The sequence below is a fragment of the Hibiscus syriacus genome, unplaced genomic scaffold (assembly GCF_006381635.1).
Source record: "Hibiscus syriacus cultivar Baekdansim isolate YM2019G1 unplaced genomic scaffold, ASM638163v2 tig00110299_pilon, whole genome shotgun sequence".
NCBI classification, from domain to species: Eukaryota; Viridiplantae; Streptophyta; class Magnoliopsida; order Malvales; family Malvaceae; genus Hibiscus; species Hibiscus syriacus.
This window is the reverse complement of record NW_024062668.1, coordinates 66,624-79,665: the sequence shown is the minus strand read 5'-3', so window position 1 is coordinate 79,665 and position 13,042 is coordinate 66,624. Positions and strand designations below refer to the sequence as shown.

At 33.2% G+C, this 13,042-nt stretch overlaps 1 protein-coding gene across 1 annotated transcript; it reads left to right on the top strand.

The window, feature by feature from the left end:
• The first annotated feature begins 7,531 nt into the window (after positions 1-7,531).
• Positions 7,532-11,626, top strand: LOC120116484 (very-long-chain aldehyde decarbonylase CER3-like). Its single transcript, XM_039136962.1, is given in 11 exon segments — positions 7,532-7,641; positions 7,747-7,967; positions 8,053-8,150; positions 8,153-8,284; positions 8,372-8,591; positions 9,053-9,437; positions 9,543-9,650; positions 10,663-10,869; positions 10,951-11,061; positions 11,138-11,311; positions 11,446-11,626. Coding segments are annotated over 11 exon segments (1,872 nt in total). The 5' UTR covers positions 7,532-7,590; the 3' UTR covers positions 11,611-11,626.
• Positions 11,627-13,042: the final 1,416 nt, after the last annotated feature.

The window sequence follows — 13,042 nt, the reverse complement described above, 5'->3', positions numbered from 1 at the left end:
CTGGTTAGGGCACCCTTAGCCGCTTATACCCTATGACAAGTTCTTCATTTCCTGCTTGCTGCGTCGGCAAAGGTATTAAGGGTTCGTTTGATTCACGGAATGTAAGATTATCAGTGAGAATAAAAGATTATTAGAGAATAGGATTACTGAGAATGTTGTATTTTATGTTTGGTTGGTTTAACAGGAATATAAGATTATCGTGTTTGGTTAAAGTAATAAAAGTTTATTTGAATGTATATTTGACCAAGTTGTTCTTATTATATATTTGTTTTTTTAACAAGTTGAAAAATATTTATATATTTTATTTAAAAAATTAAATTCATAAAATTTATATAATTTTTTTACAAAATTAAAAATATAAAAAGGTTTAATGAAATGATAAAATTTCAATTTAACCCCTGAACTTCATATAAAATTTGAATTATATTTTTTTTTGTAAATTTAAAATAGGTTAAGGATAAATTTGTAATTTAACCTTCGTAAAATTTTTATTATTAAATGACAGAATAAAGATATTTTTGAAAGAAAAAAAATTAAGGGCATTTTAGTCCAAAACGACGGTAATCCAACGATACCTAAGGAAAGGGAGGTAATGACATGCTAGGTAATATACCCCAAAAAAATCCATTATTGGTAATATAAGATTACCGGGAATGACATTCCCGGCCAACCAAACGGGAGAATGTAGATTCCATTACTATAATAATTTTACATTCCCCTAACCAAACACACCCTAAGAGTTATTTATTTTCATAGTTAATTGAAATGTACATATACTCTAAATACAATTACTCGAATATGAGATTCCTAGAAAGAATAAAACTTCATTTTACCATTAAGATTGCTCAACGGGTTCAATTCTAAAAAAATCCTAAGATTAAAAATAGGTGTTATTATTGTTTTTTATTAATCTAAAGTATTTATAAGATAATATATACTCTAAATATTCTTAACCACTTAAAAATGTACGTTCGAACACCCATGAGATACGATGGTCCGAAACTAACTCACCTTTTGATATGAAGGTGCCTGAATTTCCTTTCGGACCATTGAACCTGTTCACGAATTGTGGACTTTTTGACTTGGGAGGATTGGTCGGGCCGAGTAGGTGGAAATTAAATTTATTAGTACGTACCATGTTCTGAGTTAATGCATGTTCTATCAGAAGGTCTTAATTTGACGATGACAAAAAACAATAAAGAAAATAAAATATTGAAATGTGGGTTTTCTATAAATGCTTTGAAAGGGAAAAGCTAAATTGGAAACAATTTGCCAATACCGTCATTATCTCAGCCTCCATCATCTAATGCAAAGTGGCTGAAACAAGCTTTACCACTTACGAAAAACCTATAGGCGGCTGCACCACGGGGGTTCTGGTCCAAACTCGACGCTCTCAAATTGGCGAATTGCATATTCAGATCTTATTTCATCTTAAATCAATCCATAACTTTGTTAAAAGAATCATTATTTATACATGTTGTTAATGATAAAATGAGAATTATAATGGTTTTAAATTATTCATTCATTTTGATTTGAGTGGAAAGTTGCGATTGACGGCACTACACTATATATTTTTATGACATGTGAATTATTTCTAAAATTTACATTTTACCATTTCCAATTAACATAATTATTAGCTATTCAATAGTACGTATTAATCCAATGTCCAATACAAGCAACGAGATATATCTTCATATCCAAAATCCAAAGCTCAACACTTCAACAAATATCAGATGTTAAGGCAGGCAGGCAGGCACAGATGAAATTTTTGTTAGGTTGTTAAATTACGTGTTGAGCCTTTAGGCAGAGAGCAATTAAAGCTTTTGCTGCTCAAAATGTCATGTCCAATTGTCCATACCCAAATGTCATTTATTTTTATCAGATATAATACTGACTTTCTATTAATTTCTTTCTCAACGGCTGCCGCCCCTAATTGCTAAAACGTGAAATGTTCAGTAGATACATGTACATATTTTCAAGGTTATTATTTGATATATAATTTATAATTTATTTATTTAAAATTTAAAATTTGAGTTTGTAATTTCTTTTAATAAAAAAAAGATGTCGAAGGGGGGTTTCAGAAAAACAATGTTTAGTGCACATCTCAATCCTTTTTATATCTTAATTTAGATTTTACCGCTCATCTTTTCTTGCTTTCTACGGGAAGAAAAAAAAATCCGAAAGAAATATAAAGTAGTATTTATTTAAAGGTTTTTAACTATTTAATATGAAAATTTATATTTTATATATACGGCATTCAAACTTAAGACCTTAAAAAAATTCTTTAACAACCGAAGACGCTTAGTTCACGATACAAGAAATTTTTTTTTGCTAATAATAGTAGAGTATATATTTTATCGGGATTTAAGTTTAGTTAAAGCGAAACTCCTCAAAATTAAGAGGAATAGAATGAGAGGGGCCTCGATTTGATGTTAATTCTTCACAATCAATTCTACGACAGTATTATTATATTTATTTCTCATGTAACTGATACAGTAAGATAGCTCAATTGAATAAATCAGGAATGGATTAGACAATTGTTCCTTTGAAATCTTTAAATTTTATTATATTTTAATTTTTTTTTATATTTTTTATTGATAATATATTTTTGTCTCTAAAAATTTTATAAAATCACTCTCTTTTAAAATTGTATAAATTATCCCTTCTAATATAAAGTTAGATGTTTGTCTATGACATAAGCAAAAGTGTTATAAGGATAACATCTCCTTCTTAAAAGGTAATATTGATAGTATTCAGGGGCTGTTTGGTTCAACTCATATAAGATTACCCGGGGAATGGAATTCACATTCTCCCGTTTGATTGGCCAGTAATCTCATTTCTGGTAATATTTTATTATCAACAGTAGATTTTTTAAGATATATTATCGAGAATGTCATTACCTCCCTTCCCTTAGGTATTGTTGGATTTCCGGCGTTTTGGACTATAATGTCCTTAATTTTTTTTCTTCAAAAATATCTTTCTTCTGTCATTGAATAATAAAATTTTTACGAATGTTAAATTACAAATTTATCCTTAAACTATTTTAGATTTACAAAAAAATTCTATAATTAAAATTTTATATGAAATTAAAGGGTTAAAATAAAATTTTACCATTTCATTAAACCTTTTTATATTTTTAATTTTGTAAAAAAATTATATAAATTTTGCGAACTTAAATTTTTTAAAGAAAATATATAAATATCTTATAGTAATATTATAGTAGAATTCAACTTGTTAAAAAATAAATATATAATAAGGACAATTTGGTCAAATATACATTTCAATAATCTTTTATTTCTTTAACCAAACACGGTAATCTTACATTCCTACTAAACCAACCGAACACAAAATACAACATTCTCAGTAATCATATTCCCTGATAATCTTTTATTCTCACTGGTAATCTTACATTTTGTGAACCAAACACACAATCAAGAGTATCTCTATAAGGATCCAAACCTTTATCATAAGAGACGCTTGGGGTCATAAAAGGTAATATTATTTGTAGGAATAGAATTTTTGGATGTAATATTATTTGGAGAATATTACATTATCTTTATCGAACCGGTCTTTAGGTTTGATAATTTTTTGAAAATACATGTGTTTAAATTTCTTTGGAAAATCCTATTTTAAAATATGATAAAATTATCATCGATCATTTGAAGTTATATACGATTGAACATCTACAAAATTATTTTTTAAAAGAAAGTTTTAGAAAACCTCTTTTTAAATATAAAATTTTAAATGAGTCATCCCTCGTTCTTACGAGCCTTAACGAAGTCAAACTTAACTTTCCAAGATAGGTAGGGTATTGATACCTGGCTGGAGGTGTCGATATTCACCCTATGGTATCAATACTTTTAATCAGTATTGATATTAGCAAATATTTTGATGCCCCTTGGTATCAGTATCGATACTACACTTATATTTGCTCATATTTCTTCATCAATTCATATGATATTGGTATTGTTCTTCCAAGATCGATATCTAAAGCCATAAATGACATACTTTAGGCTTGAGAATCACTGTAAAACACTTCCAAACACTCTAATTTAACTCTCAAATTTATCCCGAAAGCTTAAGGGAGATATTAGAGTCATCTAATGCCATAAAAGCACATGCTTGACAATCAAAACATCATCTAAGCCATAAATTATGCAATATCACTCAACATGCTTCAAAGCTCAAAGAATCACATTTATAGAAATTATAACATCGTAAAAGATTATAAATACACTACAATCTACATTAATGTTAGAATCCTGAAATCAAGTTTCTTTTTCAATTGCACTTACTTTCTCCTTCTCCTTCTCCTTGGATAGTTGGTTTCTCTTCAAGCATTTTCACTAGCTAAAAAGAGATGCAAGAGTTATGAATCACCAAAAATGTTGTAGACGAGGGCTATAGGACAAATTAAAAGTTAAATAGAGACATGGAAGAAGTTTTTATCACCACCTTTGATCTATGGATTTGAAGAGAAATAGAGGAAGAAGAAAGAGAATGATGAAAGTGCTCCACTTTTCATCAAAACCCACTCCCAACATCAAATAAAATCTCAATTGTAACCTCTTTTTCTTTGGTGGTCTATTTGCATTTTTGGTTCTTTCTAATTTGTGTTTCATGTAAAGATTTCATTTTTATGGTTAATTGGAACCAATTTGCATCCAATTAATCCTAAATTCGGCCCAACGTCTCCAATCACTAACCACCACACGGTTCAAATATTTCTCGAGACAACCCTAATACGTTGACTTAAAATTTTGGAACATTACATCTCAAATTTATATTATTTTAATTTTCTCGTCCTAAAATTTCCCTAAAAAGATACATTCCTTCAAAAATGTAATATAATCTTACTAAGATTTATATTAGTTATATATGTGATTGCTAATTGGAGGAGGAGGTAACATTTGAATTCTAATAAAACAGGGGTTACTATCACTAAATCATTAGAATTTTTTTTATAATATTTAAAACTTTTATTAAATTAAATGAGATAATTTTAGGACGCATGGTAGGAGGTTAAATAACATAATAAATTATGAAGTTATTAAAATTTTTCCAAAATGTAACTCATAATTTTTAAAAGAGAAAATCGCCTCAGTGACCAAAAATACCTTATAATATACGATTTTAACCAACTTTTTTTGGATTTGCCAAAATGACCAATAAAATCGCAACGCGATATCAAAATCGCAATGCGATTTAGAAAATCGCAACGTTAAAAAGAAAATCGCAACGGTCAAAAGAAAATCGCAACGCGAGCTTCCAAGTTCGCAACGCGATTTAGAAGAAAATCGCAATGCGATTGAAAGAATCGCAATGCGATTTATAGAATCGCAATGCGATTGAGAGAGTCGCAACGTGATTTAGAAGAAAATCGCAATGCGACTGAGAGAATCGCAATGCGACTGAGAGAATCGCAATGCGATTTATAGAATCGCAATGCGATTGAGAGAATCGCAACGCGATTTAGAAAATCGCAACGTTAAAAAGAAAATCGCAACGTTAAAAAGAAAATCGCAATGCGACTGAGAGAATCGCAATGCGATTTATAGAATCGCAATGCGATTTAGAAAATCGCAACGTTAAAAAGAAAATCGCAACGGTCAAAAGAATAGTTAAAAAAATTTTGTTTCTTAAGAATTTTCTCTAAAAAGATAGTATCCGCGCGGACGTGTCGAAGACACGTATTACCACGACCACGACCACGACCACGACCACGACCACGACCACGACCACGACCCGACCCGAGACGAGACGGCGGCGGCGGCGCGCGAGAGTCCCCCTTGTCCTCTTTCACTCAACAAGGAAGTGCAAAATACAAGCCTTAAATATAATTCCTAATAGTGTTTCCAATACTATGTGGGATTGAGCATTACCAACACTTGTTCCCAATATCATTATTCTTCATAAGTTATCATCCATTACAATATGAATTATCGATAATAAATTAATTCATTTTAATAAGTATTTAAAATTATAACTTGATAAATACATGAAATAATTCTATTATTAAATAAAAATATATTTTTATATTAAAATTATTGAGATAGATATTACTATAAAAGTAAAAGATTTTTTTTCACGTACAACCTCTATGTGAATTAGTTTCATAATAAGGTATCGGTTATGCATTGGATTCTTTCGTATTAGATGGTCTTTAATAAGATCATCATCATCATTCTTTTGTTCAACAATACCATATTAATGAGGTATATTGGTTCATTAACACGACTAATTCATATTGTAATGGATGATAACTTATGAAGAATAATGATATTTGGAACAAGTGTTGGTAATGCTCAATCCCACATAGTATTGGAAATACTATTGGGAATGGTATTTAAGGCTTGTATTTTGCACTTCCTTGTTGAGTGAAAGAGGACAAGGGGGACTCTCGCGCGCCGCCGCCGCCGCCGTCTCGTCTCGGGTCGGGTCGGGTCGGTCGGTCGGTCGTGGTCGTGGTCGTGGTCGTGGTCGTGGTCGTGGTCGTGGTCGTGGTCGTGGTCGTGGTCGTGGTCGTGGTCGTGGTCGTGGTCGTGGTCGTGGTCGTGGGTCGTGGTCGTGGTCGTGGTCGTGGTCGTGGTCGTGGTAATACGTGTCTTCGACACGTCCGCGCGGATACTATCTTTTTAGAGAAAATTCTTAAGAAACAAAATTTTTTTAACTATTCTTTTGACCGTTGCGATTTTCTAAATCGCGTTGCGATTCTCTCAATCGCATTGCGATTCTCTCAGTCGCATTGCGATTTTCTTCTAAAACGCGTTGCGACTCTCTCAATCGCATTGCGATTCTATAAATCGCATTGCGATTCTATCAATCGCATTGCGATTCTATAAATCGCATTGCGATTCTCTTCTAAATCGCGTTGCGAACTTGGAAGCTCGCGTTGCGATTTTCTTTTGACCGTTGCGATTTTCTTTTTAACGTTGCGATTTTCTAAATCGCGTTGCGATTTTGATATCGCGTTGCGATTTTATTGGTCATTTTGGCAAATCCAAAAAAATTTGGTTAAAATCGTATATTATAAGGTATTTTTGGTCACTGAGGCGATTTTCTCTTTTTAAAAGGGTATTTTTTTATCTTCCGGTTCCTATTATTTTATTTTGACTAATTTAGAATGATTCGTGTTAATTGTGGAACAGTCTCTCAACATATCATTTTAAATAATAATAATAATAATAATAAATAAAAGGAGAGTTCAAGTTGGAGCTCAGCAGACGCGCCCCCTATCTAACTCCCACTCCCAACCGGCAACCATACCAAGCATTAATATTGCTGAAAACAATACAGCTGTTCCCGATTCAAAGCAGGGAAATGACTACACGTTGAAGAACTCGGTCATGATTGGCGACACCGCCGATCCTTGGTGGCAACTTCCAGTCAAAAGCTACGCCACAGTAGTCTACTTCATTAAGAGACTTAACTGTATTTTTTGTCTGCAATCCATCTTTTCTTTGGGGCTATAAATAAGCCTGCATTCCCAAGTTCCACAATTCTCATTCTCCATTACTCTCTACCGGTTTCCAGTCCCTCAAGAGAACTTAGCATTTCCTTGATCCGTAAGCAAAAGAACACAGTCAAAAGATGGTTGCACCTCTGTCAGCTTGGCCGTGGGAGAACTTGGGGGTTTTCAAGGTACCAAAATCTTCCATCCTGGTGGTACTTTGTTCACAATTTTTGTTTACAGATGTAATGTGTTTGCTTATACTTGTTTCTTCTCTTGTTTTTTGTGTACCGAAGTACTTGCTATGTGGTCCTTTAGTGGCGAAAGTTCTCCATTCATGGATCTATGAGGGTACCATTAAGGATCTCTGGTGTCTCCACATACTCCTTATCTGTGCTTTGAGAGGATTAATCCATCAGCTATGGAGTTCTTACAGTAACATGCTTTTCCTAACTCGGAATCGTCGGATTATTCAGCAAGGAGTTGATTTCAAGCAGATTGACAGAGAATGGGACTGGTAATACATATATGATCATGAAAATCTATAGGACAGTATATGATTATATGGTTTAACTAACCTTTTTTTTAATTTAACATTTCAGGGACAATTTCATAATCCTTCAAGCTCTGTTAGCTTCCGTGGCCTGCTTGATCTTCCCATCCTTGGATGACCTTCCTCTATGGAACTTAAAAGGGTTACTTCTTTACTGATACTACATGTTACCGTATCGGAGCCCTTGTATTATTGGGCACATAGGTTTCTTCATGGAAGCTACCTTTTCACCCATTATCATTCACTTCATCATTCATCTCCTGTTCCCCATCCTTTTACTGGTAAAAAATCACTCACCTAAAGTTACCACATCTTTTTTTATTTGATCTGTACATGTATATTGAGTTTCAAAATTCTTGGTGGTGCAGCTGGTCATGCAACGTTCTTAGAGCACCTTATACTATGTATCGTGATCGGAATCCCGACAGCGGGATCGATTCTGATGGGGTATGGATCGATAACGATGATCTACGGCTACGTTTCAATGTTTGATTTTCTGAGATGCTTGGGGCATTCCAATGTTGAATTTGTTCCACATGAAATGTTCAACAAGTTACCTCTCCTCAGATACTTACTCTATACCCCAACGTAAGCCGTGACCAATGCAATTAATGTGAATTTTGATTTGCCTACCAGTTTTTACCCTTTTCTTTCTCTTTATCTTTTAGATAGTACCCTATTCAATTTTTAGACCTGGAAATTAGAGATAAAGTTTATGGGTGACAGATAGAGATAAAGTTTGACAGAACTTGCAAGCTCCAATTAATGGAGATGGAAAGCTCATTTTGGACTTTCCCTCTTGGGAGTAAGTTTAGTTCCAATGGAGTTAATTAGATGATGGGTTTGTGCTTAGAAGATAGTATCTATTCAAAACTTATTTTTAATCATTAATATTATATACCCGTAAACGGGTTGTTCAAACTCGGATCATTTAGTGAAAAAAATATTTTCATTTTACTACTGATATTCCCAAGGGTGTATTGAATAAGGTATTTACTGCCTAATCTTGAATAGAAGCTTATGTGGTACTTTCATATTAAATTTGTCAGGTACCATAGCTTGCACCACACCGAGATGGGGACCAACTTTTGTCTCTTCATGCCATTGTTTGATGCTATGGGGAATACACTTAACCGCAACTCATGGCAGCTACACAAGAGAATCAGTTCGGATTCAGCAAAGAATGGGAGGGTACCGGATTTCGTGTTCCTAGCACACGGCGTCGACATAACATCGTCGATGCATGCCCCGTTCGTTTTCCGATCATTCTCGTCCTTACCGTTCACAACGAGGATCGTTCTATTGCCTCTTTGGCCTCTAGCATTTGTGATCATGCTAGCGATGTGGGGTTGGTCTAAGGGCTTCCTCGTCTCCTTCTACAATCTTAGAGGCTATTTGCACCAGACTTGGGCAGTTCCTAGAGTCGGCTTTCAGGTTCCCATTTGTGTTTAAAATTGCAAAACAAAAAAAAAAGTTTGGCAGAATTTTATTATATAGGAAAGCCGATTAATCACCTAAAGAAAAACCATGTTTTTGCAGTATTTCTTGCCATTTGCAAAGGAAGGTATCAACAAGCACATAGAGGAGGCCATTCTAAGGGCTGATAGGATAGGGGTGAAGGTTATCAGCCTTGCTGCATTAAATAAGGTCGGTCTTTTTCTTTATTTAAATATGTGTACTTCTCTCTTTTACTAAACCATCCTCTAATTTAGGATAAATTACAAAATTCAGTATTCCACTTGTTTCACTCTTATTTTGGTCACTAAAGTTTAAAATGTTTCAATTTAGTCATTAACTTTCAATTTGCTCCTATTTTAGTCATTCAGGGGTTAACTCGTAAAAGAAAGGGTGACATGGCAAATACATATGCTAATATGGACTATTTTATTAATATGAAATTCATGTGTCGTCCACGTCATTTTTCTTTCTTTTTTTATTTGTTCTTCCTCCAAAAATGAAAGTTTTATAGTTTCATCTCCGCTTCACACTAATATTGTAATGATCATTCTACACTTTTTTTCCAATCACTCAGAGATATAAAAGAACTAGTTTCATTGTCTCTTGTCACTCTATCACTTTAGATTTTAGCAAAGTCACTTTAAAACTCATAAAACTTAACCTTAAGACCAAAATTTATAAAACTTTAAACCATTTTAATCTATAATATTCATCATCCGATCAGTATGGAATCAAGATATAACTTGCGTCCTCATTTTTCACCTGTCTATCGTTGGGATTTGGAAGAAGATGTTCACCATCTAGAAATCAAAGGGAATCTAAAACTAGAAATATTTTCACACAAAAAATGAAGAAAGTTTTTGGATCATTTCATAATTTTTAAAAGAAAAATGTCAAGTTATAATGTCGAATGACCAAAATAAGAGTAAATTAAAAAATTTAAATTTTAGTGACCAAAATAAAAATAAGAAGAAAATTGAGTGATAAACTTTTAAATTTATAACCTACACTATTTTTTTTTAGAAAAATGTTAAATATATATAGTGGTAGTTAGGAGAAATAAATATGAGAAATGAATCAAACCCATCTCCTTCATTTATAACCCTTGTGGGCCTTTCCCTTAGCTGCTTAATTTCTTAACACATCTTCCTGCTGGAAGTCTAAAACACTCGATTCAAAACAATGTTGGTAATGTGTGCAGAATGAAGCTCTTAATGGAGGAGGAACACTCTTCGTCGAAAAGCATCCGGAGCTTAAAGTGAGAGTTGTCCATGGCAATACCTTAACGGCTGCTGTTATTCTGAACGAAATTCCCAAAGATGTGAAGGAAGTGTTTTTAACAGGAGCCACTTCCAAGCTCGGCAGAGCCATTGCCCTTTACCTTTGTCGTCGGCGAGTGCGCGTTCTCGTAAGTCTTCTAACCACATTGCATCCTTTATTTGGAGCTAATGGAAATTGATTGCTTATGACTTTGGACATAATGGTGCAGATGTTGACAATGTCAACCGAAAGGTTCCAGAAAATACAAAGAGAAGCCCCTGTGGATTGCCAAAGCTACCTTGTCCAGGTGACAAAATACCAGGCTGCTCAGAATTGCAAGGTAAATGATATGCAACTGCCAGTCTCAACTCATTAACTTTGTGAAAACGATTGAGTAATTGTTGTTTATGTAATAGACATGGATCGTGGGCAAGTGGATAACTCCGAGGGAACAAAGCTGGGCTCCATCGGGTACGCATTTTCATCAATTTGTGGTGCCACCCATTTTGGCATTCAGAAGAAACTGCACCTACGGTGACCTGGCTGCCATGAGATTGCCCCATGATGTTGAAGGGCTTGGAAGCTGTGAGGTGACCAATCTTCTCTTTAATAACATGCTTTTCTTTAATATACATGCAATGGGATTCGACCAAAACCAGCTTCATTTTGTCTCAAACATGATTATTGGCTAACTGTTGTAAGTATTGGTGGATGTTGGGGACAGTACACGATGGAAAGAGGAGTGGTGCATGCATGCCATGCAGGAGGCGTGGTTCATCAGCTACAAGGGTGGACCCATCATGAAGTTGGGGCAATTGATGTCGATAGGATCGATCTTGTATGGGAAGCAGCTATGAAGCATGGGTTAAGGCCAGTGTCAAGTGGCTAAACAAGCCCAAAAAAAAATGCCACGAAGGAAGCTTCAAAACAAAGAAAATGAAAACATTAATTTTAATGCCAATTTTTCTTAGGATTCTCAAAAAATGTTATAGATTGATATAAGGGAATACGAATTATTATCATCCTTTGATTTGTTTATACTTTTATGTATACATTCGTCTTGTTTATTTAAAATATCTTACAATCTTTAAATACTGTCACGAAAATGTGAGAGACATTAATTCCATATCAGAAAGGAAAAAGAAATTTATGGAGTTTATAAACAGTGACGTTGCATATCTGATAATATCTTATCAGATGTGTTTTTGAGAAAAGGATAATGACTAGCGACATTTGATATCAAAACTAATGTGACGATATTGAGTGGGGTGAGAAAAGAATAATGACTAGCGACATTTGATATCAAAACGAATGTGACGAGATTGAGTGGGGTGGAATGTCACCCTTTGGAGAGATGATTTTTTATTAATAGGTTTGAGAGAGAGATTACCCGATGATTTTTTATTAATAGGTTGGAGTGATCCCAGATTGCACTATTAATTGCACTATTAATTGTACATATTTGAAATTTTGACACTTATCATCGTTGAAACCAACCTTTTTATCGTCTTAATAATAAAAATGAATATTATTTTTCTTAAAAGCTTTGAGTCCGAACAGTTGTGTTAATAGGACGTGTACGACTTGTCAATAGATTAAAAAGAATTCGAACAGATACTACCTTGTAGACTTAGAGTCATTCCAAATTTTTAAAAGTAAGCTCATTCAAATCAATTAAAGTTTTAAAATTAAAAAAAATTATAAATAAGAGATAATATCATATCTCTTACATGTAGTTTGATAAAATAATTATTATGATATATGCATTTATAAAGCGTCAAATTTCATATATGTAATTTGAAAAGATAATAAATATGATATTTGAATTAACATTTTATGTGTATTATTTAAGTATATGTGAATTTTCATTTATTGATACATGCATCATAATAATACATAAAATGATAATTCATGTATGGTATCAAATATTTTGAAAAACATTCTCTAAAAAAATATATTATTTTATTGAAGACATAATGTCTAAATTAATTTCCAATGCTTGTTTAAATGATTATTTTGGTCCTTATTTTTTGAGTGTTTTAGCCCTTAATTTTTGTGTGTCAAAATGGCCCTTGTTAAATGAAAATAATTAATTGATTAACAATCAATGAACGTTGGCGTAATATTTTCACATGTGTTAAACTATCGACATAATATATATTATACCACCTAAGATGATGATGTGACATATATTACATCATCAAAATAATAAGTTTATTTTTTAAAAATTCTGTAAGTTAATATATATAACGTAAACTATTACGTCCACCATGTATGATGGGTCACTTGTGTTTACCTAGAAGAGAGGACAGTGGTAGCAT